The sequence below is a fragment of the Peromyscus maniculatus genome, chromosome 10 (genome assembly GCF_049852395.1).
Source record: "Peromyscus maniculatus bairdii isolate BWxNUB_F1_BW_parent chromosome 10, HU_Pman_BW_mat_3.1, whole genome shotgun sequence".
Classification (NCBI taxonomy): domain Eukaryota; kingdom Metazoa; phylum Chordata; class Mammalia; order Rodentia; family Cricetidae; genus Peromyscus; species Peromyscus maniculatus.
The window spans coordinates 7,017,104-7,029,520 of record NC_134861.1 but is presented as its reverse complement, the minus strand read 5'-3'; the positions used below and the strand labels follow the sequence as shown (position 1 = coordinate 7,029,520).

Genomic DNA, 12,417 nt, shown 5'->3' with positions numbered 1-12,417 from the left:
TACCTGCCAGCCTTGAGGATGGAGGAAGATGACAGTACCAGCCAAGGAGTGAGGGCAGCCTCTCAGAGTGAGAAAGGCAAAACACTCCCCAATAAGTGTCCCTGGGGGACACAGTTCTACCACCCCGAGTTTAGAACGTCAGACTTCGGGACTGCGTGCTGATACGTGTTCTGTTTTAAGCCAGTTTAAGTTCCCTGGTGCTGCTGTGCGCGACCAGTTACCACCCATCGGTGGATGAAGGCAACTGGGATGTATTTCCTCTCCAAGTTCCAGAGGCTCCAAGTTCAAAATCAAGGTGTTAATGGAGCCAGACCCCTCTGAAGCCTCAAGGGAAGAGTCTGTTCTACACTTTTCTCTCACTGTCCCGTGTTGCTGGTCATCCTTGGTGTCCATTGCTTGTATTTCCATCACTCCTGTTTCAGTCTCTACATCTGTGTCCTCCTCCTCCTCCTCTCTCTCTTCCTCCTCCTTATTCTTCCTTCTTCCTCTTCTCTCTGTCTCTATCTCTGTCTCTGTCTGTCTGTCTGTCTGTCTGTCTCTCTCTCTCTCTCTCTCTCTCTCTCTCTCTCTCTGTGTGTGTATGTGTGACATACACATAGGATCCATCTCTGTAGTGCAGGCTGACCTTACAGCTTGCCATGATCCTGCCACAGTCTCCAAGTGCTGGGGTCACCGTCCCAGGCCACTGCTTGTTATCTAGGGGTCTTATATGGATAGCGGCCATATTGGATGTCCCAGTATGGCTCCATCTTGACCAAGTATATCTGCATGTTCTCTCTAAGCATTCACATTCAGAAGTTCCAGAAAGAGCATAAATTTGGGGTCAGGTGGGGAAATCAGCTAGCCCAGGACAGCCACTAAGTGTTGGAAGTTCATCCCTACAGGAGGCTTTGCCGTGAGTGGGAAAGCCATGTTCTGAATGCGGCTCTGTAACACATTGGTGACCTGGGTTTCATGAGTTTATTCCCTTTTTTAACAATAAGAATTCATTGTTCCATGCGACCCTGATGGGTATTTTAAGAATCAGTGCTTTCCTGGAGATCAAGTTCATCAGGTAGGGACAGGTCTTTTGTGGTCATTTATTCCATGTGATTGCACCATCTAAGAGCTGACATGCTCCTCATTCCTGATTCCATGCCTATCTTAGAGGCTGAGATAATTTTGCTCTCAGTGCTCCACAGTCTGGGGCTGTTATGCCATTAGTCCAGACGGCCTGGGAACACCACTGGCAGAGGGAAGCAGTGCCTCAGACCCAGCTCCCTGCCATCAGAGAGAAGCGTTTTGTATTGGAAGGCACAGAGCGTCCTTTGGCCCTGAGTTGGCTGTGGGGAAGAATGCTGTCTCCGCCCTCCCTGTTTATATGTCCTTGCTTCAGAAGCTATGTGCATTGAAGGCGGCTGAGCCACACTAGGGTCCTGGCTAGTCACTTCTCTGGGAGTGTTTGACCTGAACATTAGGAGCCTGCTGGGTCCAGCACGGCCAACCTGCTAAAGCCTTAGGGTGTGTTGGGGGAGGAAAGTCAGAATGGGGCATGTGCAGTGTGTGTGTGTGTGTGTGTGTGTGTGTGTGTGTGTGTGTGTGTGTGTGTTTTGACACCCTGAGGACTTCATTTTGCCTCTTCCAAGTTTCAAGGCCTCAGTCCATCAGTTTTCCAGTTGGGTTCTCTGGATCCCACTGGGTGGTGAGGATGATGGACCCTGATCCCACCCTGATCTACCCAGATGCCCTCTGTGCTGAGGCCAGCCAGCTTCCTGCTAAGTGAGGGTGTGGGATGGTGAGGACTGTCCTAGCTCCACCCTCTTGGCCAGGTCAGCATCTGGGATGGGAAATGAAATCTTGCAGGCCACTGAGGCGAGATGAGATACTCAAGTCCAACTAGATGGGACTTACTGTGCAGGGTCCCTGATTGGAAGTCACGGCTTCATCTCATGCAGACTAGGTGTGCCTCTCCCAGACCAGTTTTGTGATGACTTAACAGGCTGGAATGTCCGAGCGTGGGCCCAGCTCCCTGACTTGCTCACTGTGGTACCTGTCCACTCTAAGCTTGGTCTCCCACTTGCTCTCCTAAAAAATGAGTTTGCTCGGGACTGGAGACGTAGCTCAGTTCATAGAATGCTGGCTTAGCATGCACAAAGCCCTTGGTACTGTCTCTAGCATCACATAAACCAGGAGTGAAAGTTCATGTTTGCAATCCCAGCACTCAGGAAGTGGAGTTAAGAAGATGAGATGTTAAAGATGTTAAAGTCATCCTTGGCTACATAGCAAGTTTGAGTCCAGCCTGGGATACATAAGACCCTATCTCAAAAAAAAAAAAAAAAAAAATTAAGTGAGTTTTCTAAGTGTGCCTGGATTGAGTTATTTGTTCAATTATTGTTTTAAACAAAATAACCTGGCCCCTTGTGTAAGCCTTAGCTGCCTCCGAGGCAGTCAGTCTTTGCTATCTGCTGCAGGATGTTGATCAGGGGCAAGCTGCCCCTTCCAAACTGGCATCCAGAATTTCTGGGACCCAGGTTGAGTCTGGGTGCAATTCACCCAACATCTCTCAGAAGTGCCAGCCATGCAGAGTCAGGTGGTACCCCCAATATGGCAAAGCAGCTGCCCAGATTCGATGGAGGAGGGCAGAAGGCAGGTGGTTAGAGGTACCGTGGGCTTGCAGTGTGCTTCCAGAAGAGAGGGAACGAGAGGCATGCCTTGACCCATCAGAGGGTTTAGGCACAGGCTGGACACAAAGGAGGAACCAAAGCCCACCCTCTCCCCGGGCAGAGAGGGGTGCTTTGTGTGCTCTATTCCTCTGACTGGCCCCTCACTCCCAGCCGCTGCCCTGCAAAGACAGCAGCCTCCTTCCTCACGCCTGCCTGCGTTCCCCAGTGTGCACTCTGAGGAGGCCTCTGCTAGGAGGGAAATTGAGGCACAGCATGTCTGTCTGACACCCTGCCAATGCAGACCTGACACCCACCCCGCAGTGCTCCCCACGGGCCCTGTCGGCAGCAGCTGGGACACAGCCTGTGATCAGAGGCCAGCAGCACTCACCCCCTGAGGGCTCTGATGGCTCTGAGGGACCTCGGCTGACCCTTCTCACTATATAAGGATGCGCCACCCAGGCTCTGAGCCCCCAGCAGAAACATCTTGGTCACATGGGCAGAAGAAGGGTTAAGTGTAGGCTGATAGTGGCTGCTTAGACACCTGACCTCATCAGGCCCTCCCTCCAGGCCTCAGTGTACCCTCTGAAAACAAGTGTGAGCCTGGATGAACCGGGCGGAACCTGACTTGTTCTCTCAAGGGAGGCCATGGGCTAGGCTGCCCCTCCTGCTTGGCCGGGCCCTTCTTCAGAGTGTGACCTGAATGCTCGGGACTCAGCTGGAGTGCTCTTGCGTCCAGATGGTGCCCTTATTTCTACTCACGGGGCCTGATGGAGATGGGAGGAAAAGTCGTGAAGGGGACTCTGGGGACAGCCATGCCAGGCACTCCAGGAGAATCCCCAGCTCCGCTCTGTCACCTCGGTGACAGGGCCACCCTTGTTTCCATGGGCTTCTTCACTATTAGAAAGCCGTCCCTGATCCAAGGACCAGAGTCCATCCTGTTCTCTGAAAGCACTACAGGTTGTTCTGAACAGAGACCCAAGTGATTTTTACATCACAGATAATAGAGGTAGCCCAGAACAGTAGGAGACTCCAAGGCCAGGACCCAAGACCTCCTCCCCAGGGAGGAGGGCAGTGGCCCGAGCCATCTCAACTCTGCGTTGGGGTTCTTATAGGTGACTAAAAAAGGCTCTGGCTGCCGGGCGGTGGTGGCACATGCCTTTAATTCCAGCACTTAGGAGGCAGAACCAGGTGGATCTCTGTGAGTTTGAGGCCAGCCTGGGCTACAGAGTGAGTTCCAGGAAAGGCGCAAAGCTACAGAGAAACCCTGTCTCCAAAAACAAAAACAAAAACTAAACAAACAAAGGCTCTGGCTGCTCCCCAGCTCAAGCCCATTGCAGATGGCTTGGGAAGGGTCTGAGCAGTCTCTCAGATAACAGGGTGGAAGCTGAGTCAGACCAGACTCTCAGCACAATGCCACCATGCCAGCTCTCCACTCCTGGCCTAACTCATTGGGTCTTTCTCAGAGGTGCCACTTGTCTGGGGTCAAGCCCTGTCCTGCATTATGACCCCAGTGGCAAAACTTTGGACCTGTTGGAAAGTGCTCAGGCTGACCCCCTGTTTCCACTGTTTCTAGGACTCGAGTTTTCTAGAAGGTAATGGAGATTGCTTTCAGGCTTCTAGTGGTAAAAATCCCACCTGCTGCTAGCCACCTGCCATAGGTCCTTCCCGGGCCGGCAAGGACCAGCATACTTGATGGGCACCTGAAATGCAGAGGCTCAGGATGGAGGCGGCTCCACCAGCAGCTGAGTAAAACAGACACCAAGAGCACGGGCTCAGGGGCCCCCATCCTGTTGCCTCATGGTTTCAGACCCCCAGACCGGCCAGGCAGCCCCGGCCAGAGCTGCTCATCGGTTTAAAATCCTAGCCACCTCCCTCTGCACCTCTGCCTCCGAGCAGCTGCAGTTTCTGCAGCAGCTGGGAGAGCTGCCATGTGACCCCAGACCCCCAAAGGGACCTGCTTTTGACTGGCCTAGGTCTCAGTTGCTGCTTTCCTTGTATTAATATAGTTACAAATTTCCTGTTGAACTTAACGTCTGTGGAAGGCTTAGCGTGAGCTGTGTTGATGAGTCATTGGTTTTTGGTTTGTTGTTTGTTTGTTTTTAATGACTGAGTATTCATTGTTCTCAGGTCCTCCTTGCTGCTGAGTTTTATTCCGAGTAGAGTCTGGGAACAGAGAGAGTATACAGATCATGAAAACTTTAGGACCCTCAAGGCACACATAAGCTTGAGAACTGCAGCCCCGTGACAGCATAATCCAAATGCTTAGTCCTGGTTTTGGGATAAACTCCATCCTGGTAGAGCCCTTTTGAAGGGTGTGGTGGGAGGTAAAAGCCATAAAGCCGTTGCCATAACTGTGTGGGGGTGGGTACTAGATGCCAGGCAAGCACTCAGTGAACACTCCCTGGCCTGTTTTCATCAGCCTTCGTGGGAATCCGGTAGGGTGTCCTTCAGAAACCATAAAGTGACTTAATGCCATTGTTTTTCCTAGTGTGAGGAATACTGTGTTAGTTTTGACTTGCAGATGTAATATAGCTCACCTTCCATACCCACTGATTCTACTTCTAAAAGCTCAAACAACCACTGTTCAAAAACACATGAGATAGCCAGGCAGTGGTGGCACACACCTTTAATCCCAGCAAATGAGAGGCAGAGGCAGGCACATTTCTGTGAGTTCGAGGCCAGCCTGGTCTACAGAATGAGTTCTAGGACAGCCAGAGCTGTTAACACCAAGAAACCCTATCTTGAAAAACCAAAAAGGACCAAAAAAAAAAAAAAAAAAAAAAAAAAGAGAGAGAGAGAGAGAGAGAGAAAATTACATTTATATTAAACATGTTCAAACTTCTTTACATTTCCTAAGTAATAATGCTATGTACATAGCATTTCTATTATTTGGATTGCATTATGATTAGAGAGTTAAGATAATTGAGATATGATTTGAGATATACAAAAGGATATGTCAAGTCTATGCATATAGTATGCCTTTGCATTTTGTTTGTTTTCTTACAAATTCATGTGTGTGCAGGTATGTGTGCATCATGTGGAGGCCAGAGGACAGCCTTGGGCTCCTCGGAGACGCTGTCTGCTTTTTCCTCTCCTCTCCTCTCTTCTCTCTTCTCTTCTCCTTTCCCTTCCTCCCTCTCCTCCTCCTCCTCTTCCTTCTTCTTCTTCTTCTTCTTCTTCTTCTTCTTCTTCTTCTTCTTCTTCTTCTTCTTCTTCTTCTTCTTCTTCTCCTTCTTTCTCTCTCTCTCTCTCTCTCTCTCTCTCTCTCTCTCTCTCTCTCTCTCTCTCTCTCTCTCTCTCTCTCTCCAGGGTCTCTGGCTGCCCTGGAACTTGAAACTTGACCTCACCAAGTAAACTAGGTCAAATGGCAAAATCCTAGGTCGAATCCTCTTTTCTCTGCCTCCCTAGTGCTAGGATTTAGAAGTGTGTACATTTTTAAAGTGGTTGTTGTTGTTTTAATAGTTCTAGGGATCAAACTCAGGTCCAAATGCCTCTTCCCTACTTCATTTCCCAAGTGCTGGGACTTCACGAATGGACACCTGGGTTTTGTGGTCCTGGGAAATTGAACCCATGGATTTGTGCATGCTAGGAAGCAGTCTACCAACTAAGTTACGACATCAGCCCTACCACATCATTTTATAGAGGGGCCTTGAGCATCTGTGGGGATTCTGGAACAGCTCCCTAAAAATACTGCATTTAATAATCTTTCCAATGTGGATTTTCTTTTTGTGAGATTTCTAGACTCACTGTGACCAAGTCTCAGTCGGTGTTCAGCTCTGTTTCCACCCACAGCTGGGATGGGATTATCCATGGCCTCTGTTTGAGCAGCCTCAATGCTGCTGCAGGAATGTGGTCTAAGGACCACCATCTCCTCCTCCAGGGGCAGCATGTGTATGGAGATGGCATGGAGTGTGACCATGACTGGTTGTTGGGTCCTGCCTTCTGTATGTGTAGTTGGTCTCAGGGAATGCCCACCCAGGACTCCCCAGTCTCTGGTCCTCTATAGCAGTTCTGGCCTTGCCTTCTGACCTGTCTTCACCATGCCATTGGTACCAGGCTTGTCTTCTTGAATGCTGCACACTTCCTTTTGTTGAAGGGAAGGAACAGGACCCCTCCGCTTGGGCCAGAGCTTCCTCCACCAATGTGCCCCCTCAGCTCCCCACTTCACCACTCACTTCCTCCCACATCCTGCCCTCTGTGTGGGACCCGCCACCCTGTGCTGTAACACGAATTGCCAAATGGTCTTATTAATAGAAAACCCAGAGCCAGATATTGGGGTGAAAGCTGAAAGACCAGAGAAACAGAATAGGCCAGCCATGTTCTTACCTCTATGAAATCCTCAGCCTCAAGAGAGTGAGTTCCTGTTTCTTCACACCTTATGGAATTTTCTGTGCCCAGACATCACTTCCTGGGATTAAAGACGTGTGGGCCTCCCAGTACTGGGCTTAAAGGTGTGTGCCTCCACTGCCTGGCTCTGTTTTCAGTGTGGCCTTGAACTCACAGAGATCCTCCTGAGTGATAGGATTAAGGGTGTGTGCCACCACTGTCTGGCCTCTATGTCTAATCCAGTGGCTGGCTCTGTCCTCTGATCCCCAGGCAAGTTTATTAGGGTACACAGTATGTCACCACACTGTGCTACTGCTGGCAACCAGAGGGCATGTACCAGCCCCTCAAATCATCCATTCTTTTATTCACCCCATCTTGTCTCCCTGGGAGGACTCTCCCTGCCTGTTTGTGAATAGACAACCATTACTGACCCTAGTTCCTCCCCGAATGGTGAGACAAGTACATCCTTTGTCCCCGGGATCAGAACAGGGGCCCTAAGAAATATGCACACAGGCGTCCTGTCTACTGACAGGTCAAACAGAGGAGCAGTGACCATCTCCCTGTTCATCATGTGGGAGGGTGTCCTGCTACTTGGGCGTCAGAAACTGGGGGTCATGTTGAGGTGGGTCTGCAGCCAGCAAGCCCCAACTGGACCCTCCTGGCTGGAGAGCCAGCTGCTGGGTCCAGCTGTTGACTGGGTGTTCTGGTTGTTTGCCCAGGAAGGTGGCAGGTGCTTCAGTGCCGGGGTCCTCAGCACCAAGACTCTGGCACAGATAGATCCGAATATTCTAGAATTCTCTTGCCTGATGACCCCAAGGAGTCCTTAAAAAAAAAAAAAAAAACATAGAATAATGGATTTCATTAGGTCGCTTCCACATGTATGCATCATATGCTTTGCTACATACCACATCACCTTTGCTCATTCTACCTCCTGCTCATCTCTTTTCTCTCCCCAAATAGTCCCCCTCCTATTCCCATACTTTTTTTTTTTTTTAATCCATATTCTGCTCTTGAGAGAAAAAACGATACTTCCCTGAGCCAGGCTTGTTTTACCTAACACGATGACCTCCAGTTCCATCCATTTTCCTGCAGGCGATATAACTCATTGTGTCTCTCTACCATTGGTCCCAATGGAATTTAGGCTGGTTCTATGCCTTGGCTATTGTGGTTGGTGTCATAATAAACATGGATCTGCGGGTGTCTCTTAGAGTCTACTGAGTATATGCCCAGAGTGACCCTGTCGGTCTCAAGACCTCTTTTGTCCCCAGATCCACACTACTAGGCTGTTGTGTGCAGTAGCTGAAGCTGAGGCTTGATACCCTGAGTACCGGGCACCCCACTAGGGATTCAGAGGAAAGGCCGCGCCAGCAGTTGGAGATGGAGTCAGGCCCCTGTTCTGCCCCTCAGGTGCTAAGCCCTGAGCCCGCAGCTTGGCACTCTTTCTCCTGCAGGGAGGGAGGGAGGGAGGGAGGGAGGGAGGGAGGGAGGGAGGGAGGGAGGGAGGGAGGACCGCTGTCTACCTGCCGTTCCAGGGAGGCCCAGAGCACCTGTCAGTGGCTCCAGTGGCCTCCAGACACCAGATCACTCAGGGCTGCAGTTACTCTGGCCTGTAGGGAGGGGCTGGATATTAGCCCAAAGCCCCTGCAGTCCTCAGGGACACGGTGTGCAGTAGATGCTTCCCCTCGGCTCCCCACTGCTTGGGTCGTGTGCAGCCGGCCAGCCTGGCACTGCTGTGAGCTCAGGACACACTCAGAACAGTGACCAAGTTATGTCCACCCACAAGTACCTTGCCTGCTGTGGGAGAAATCTGTTCTCTCAAAATATGCATTCTTTTTTTTTTTCTTACTTTTAATTTTATATCTTGGGTTGCATATTTCCTTCATCTAAGAAAAGTCTTTGCTGGTTATTTCTAAAACAGGGCATTTGAGAAAACTTTAGCAGACAGGCACTGGAAAAATCACAGGCCCATGTCAGCCTGGCTATCCCATGCCTGCCTTAAAGCGGCAGCAGGGTCGCAGGCCAGCTGCCCATGGAGGCCGCTGTGGACACCGGCCAGGCTAGCAAGAAGGGAAAAAAGGACTCCCGTGCTACTGTGTGAGTCGTGAGAGGGAACAGGCCCTTGCAGAGAAGCCCCGCTTGACTGGAAGTGAGTGGCCATGTTCTCTTTGTGTGTGTGTGTGTGTGTGTGTGTGTGTGTGTGTGTGTGTGTGTGTAGATGTGGCCATGCTCTGCAAGGGGGCGGTGGAGATTAACAGGAGGAGGGTCTAGAGTAGGTATGGCAACAAGCGAGTGGCCTTGACTGTGGCCAGGGAGTCTCCAGGCAGACTTTGGAGAGGGAGTGGTGTTGGATTGAGCCTCAGAGAGTAAGTGGGATGAGAACTTGAGGGGTATAATGTTCCAGGCATCGGGAGGTACAAGCAGGGGTACACAAGTGTTTGCAGGGCAAGGGACAGTTGGCATGACTAGGGTTGGGCATGGAGTTAGCCAAAAGTATTGGTTGTCCTGGGATGGCTGCGAGATAAGAGGAGTCCTGCTGTCTTCTCAGGTATCTGTGCTCCACCCAGCATGGCCTGCTGTGACCTTGTAGAGCTGGTGCCCTCTGTGCAGGCAGGCACCTGGAGTCGGGCTCTCCACAGCACCCTGCCATTCTAGCCAGCCCCCCTTTCCCCCGGTGGACTCAGCTGGACATGTGTGGGCTGGGCTAAGGTGCCGCAGCCCTGGCCAGGAGCATTGCCGGATGCTGTCTAGGGCACTGATCACTCTCTGGGGTGGTTCTCTGCCTCTGGGGTGGTTCTCTGCCCTTGGCAGTCCAGACAGCAGAGACTCTCGCCTGGTTGGTTACAGCAACTCTGTCTCTCTCTTTAGATGATTCCGGGGATGACGACGAAGAGCCTGCCGCCCCAGGTGACAAGAGTGAGCTCCACCACACCCTTAAGAACCTCTCATTGAAGTTAAATGACCTCAGCACATGCAATGACCTCATTGCTAAGCATGGCGCCGCGCTCCAGCGCTCCCTGAACGAGCTGGACAGCCTCAAGATCCCATCGGAGAGCGGGGAGAAGCTGAAGGCTGTGAACGAGCGGGCCACCCTCTTCCGCATCACCTCAAATGCTATGATCAACGTAAGTGCGCCCACCGCCAGCGACCAGGAGACTTCCCGGAAGGGGAAGGGGCTCCCCATCAGCGCCAGGTCCCAGAGCGGGTGGGTGCTTGACAGGCCTCCGATGCCGTGGCTCCGAGTGGTTTTCCGAAGCCAACACCCCCCGACACGTGGCAGTATTCTGTTTATGTCATCTCCGTCCAGCCATTAACTGCTGAAGATATTTATTTTTTATTGTTCTTTTTTCGGGGAGCCAAGGACAGAACTTAGGGCCTCACACATGGTAGGCAAGTGCTCTTTCATGAGGCTGTAATCTTCCACCCAAGGACAAACATTTATTTATTTATTCTGTGTATGTGTGTGTGCGCTCACAAGCATGGCAGCTTATGAACTGTTCTTTTCTTCAGCTGTGGAGATTCCAGGGATTGGCAGCCTTAGTGCGTGGCAAGCGCCTTAACTACTGAGCCATCTTGCCAGCTCCAGCGGAAGCAAGGTCTAGCCCAGTGTCTTAGCCAGGGTTTCCATTGCTGTGATGAAACACCGTGACCAAAAAGCAAGCCAGGGAGGAAAGGGTTTATTTGGCTTACACTTCCACGTTGCTATTCATCACTGAAGGAAGTCAGGACAGGACCTCAGACAGGGCAGGACCCTGGAGGCAGGAGCTGATGCAGAGGCCATGGAGGAGGGCTATTCTACTTACTGTCTTGCTCATCATGGTTTGCTCAGCCTGCTTTCTTATAGAACCCAGGACCACAGCTCAGGGATGGCATCACCCACAATGGGCTGGGCCCTCCCCCATCAATCACTAATTAAGAAAATGCCCTGGAACCAGATCTTATGGAGGCATTTTCTCAACTGAGGTTCCCGCCTTTCAGATGACTGTAGCTTGTGCCAAGTTGACGGAAAACTAGCCACGATAGCCAGGCTGGTGAGCGACTCACCCTAGCCAAGCTGGCCTCAAATTCGCTGCAATCCCTTTACCTTAGCCTTCCACAGCACTGAGGCGTGAGTCACGGCTGCCGGCCTTCGTGGATATTCCTTTGACTTATCTGATAAAAAGGAGTTGTGGTGGACTCTGCTCAAGGCCCGCATGGTGGAGAAAGCCAAGGCCAAAAGTTGAGAAGCCGGGCGGTGGTGGCACACGCCTTTAATCCCAGCACTCGGGAGGCAGAGGCAGGCGGATCTTTGTGAGTTTGAGTCCAGCCTGGTCTACAAAGCAAGTTCCAGGAAAGGTGCAAAGCTACACAGAGAAACCCTGTCTCAGAAAAACCAAAGTTGAGAAGCCAGTTCAGTGGGCCTGCCCAGCCTGCATAATGGGGACATTGCTGTGACCCTGGGCCTCACAGCTGCTCCTGCTCTTCCCCTGTGTATACCCCAAAACATGGGGTCAGGAGATATGTGTGTGGGGTGGCTAGGACTTCCTTAGTCAGAGGGTAGTGGAGCTGGGCCTGCTGATGGTCATGCCAACCCAATCCTAGAGAGAACAAGTGGCCAGTCTGTGCACTGAGACACTCAGCTGCGGGAGTCCGCCACCCTTCCTGGCCCCAGAGTCTCTGTTGCTGGGAATAGGAGCTAGGAAGAATTCCCTATGGTAGGAATACAGTATTTGACGATACTTCTAGACCTTTCTTCAGTCTGCTGCTGGTGTTCCCCAGCCCTCCACCCTGCACACTCGGGTCTGCCTACCATGCCATCATCCCATCGACTCCCCTGGAGGTGCTCATCGAAGCCAGAGGTACCAAGCTTAAAGAGCCAGCATGTCATGGAGCTGAGGCAGAGACAGAATCCAGACATGGAGACTGCTACAAAGAACTCAGGGGTCTCCAAATACAGCTCAGGGGTATCAGACTCTCGGGCGACAACAGGCAATGCCAGGGCCCAGGATAGCCCCAGCGGGGGCTCCAGGCCCTGCAGCTCAGTGGTCAGGGCAGATCCAAACTCCACCCCAGGTTGCTTCCTCAGTGTGCCAGAAGCATGACTGTGGGGCCCAGGGGCTACTCACCACCCACATCTGCTCGGCTATGCTCAGGCCTGGGCCTGGCCAGGGCTTGGGAATTTGTGGCCTGGGACCCCGGGCTGAGCACCGACGGGAGCACCCTCCTCCAGACACCTTAGCAATATGTCCCCCACGTGCTTATACCAGGGTCTATCCTCAGACCCCACGGTGCTCAGGGCGGTGGCCAGCAACCAATGATAAACACAGTGAAGGGCCGCTGGGTGGCAGTGCCGGAGGTAGCTGCCCTGTGCATGGCTCTCACCATCAGGCCGCTTCCACTCATGGTCCTCTTTCTAGTTCACGACTACGGGCCCTGGTCAGTGACCCACTCAGATACTGAGTGTTTAGTGCCA

General features: G+C 51.9%; 1 protein-coding gene across 13 annotated transcripts in view; it reads left to right on the top strand.

Moving 5' to 3' along the window:
- The window catches only part of Osbp2 (oxysterol binding protein 2), a 159,348-nt gene that overhangs the window by 124,156 nt on the left and 22,775 nt on the right, over positions 1-12,417 (top strand). For all 13 annotated transcript variants that reach the window (XM_006972927.4, XM_006972926.4, XM_076545805.1 and 10 more), the window contains one exon: positions 9,834-10,090. In XM_006972927.4, the coding sequence (XP_006972989.1) occupies positions 9,834-10,090 (257 nt within the window). The remainder of the gene's footprint in view (positions 1-9,833; positions 10,091-12,417) is intronic.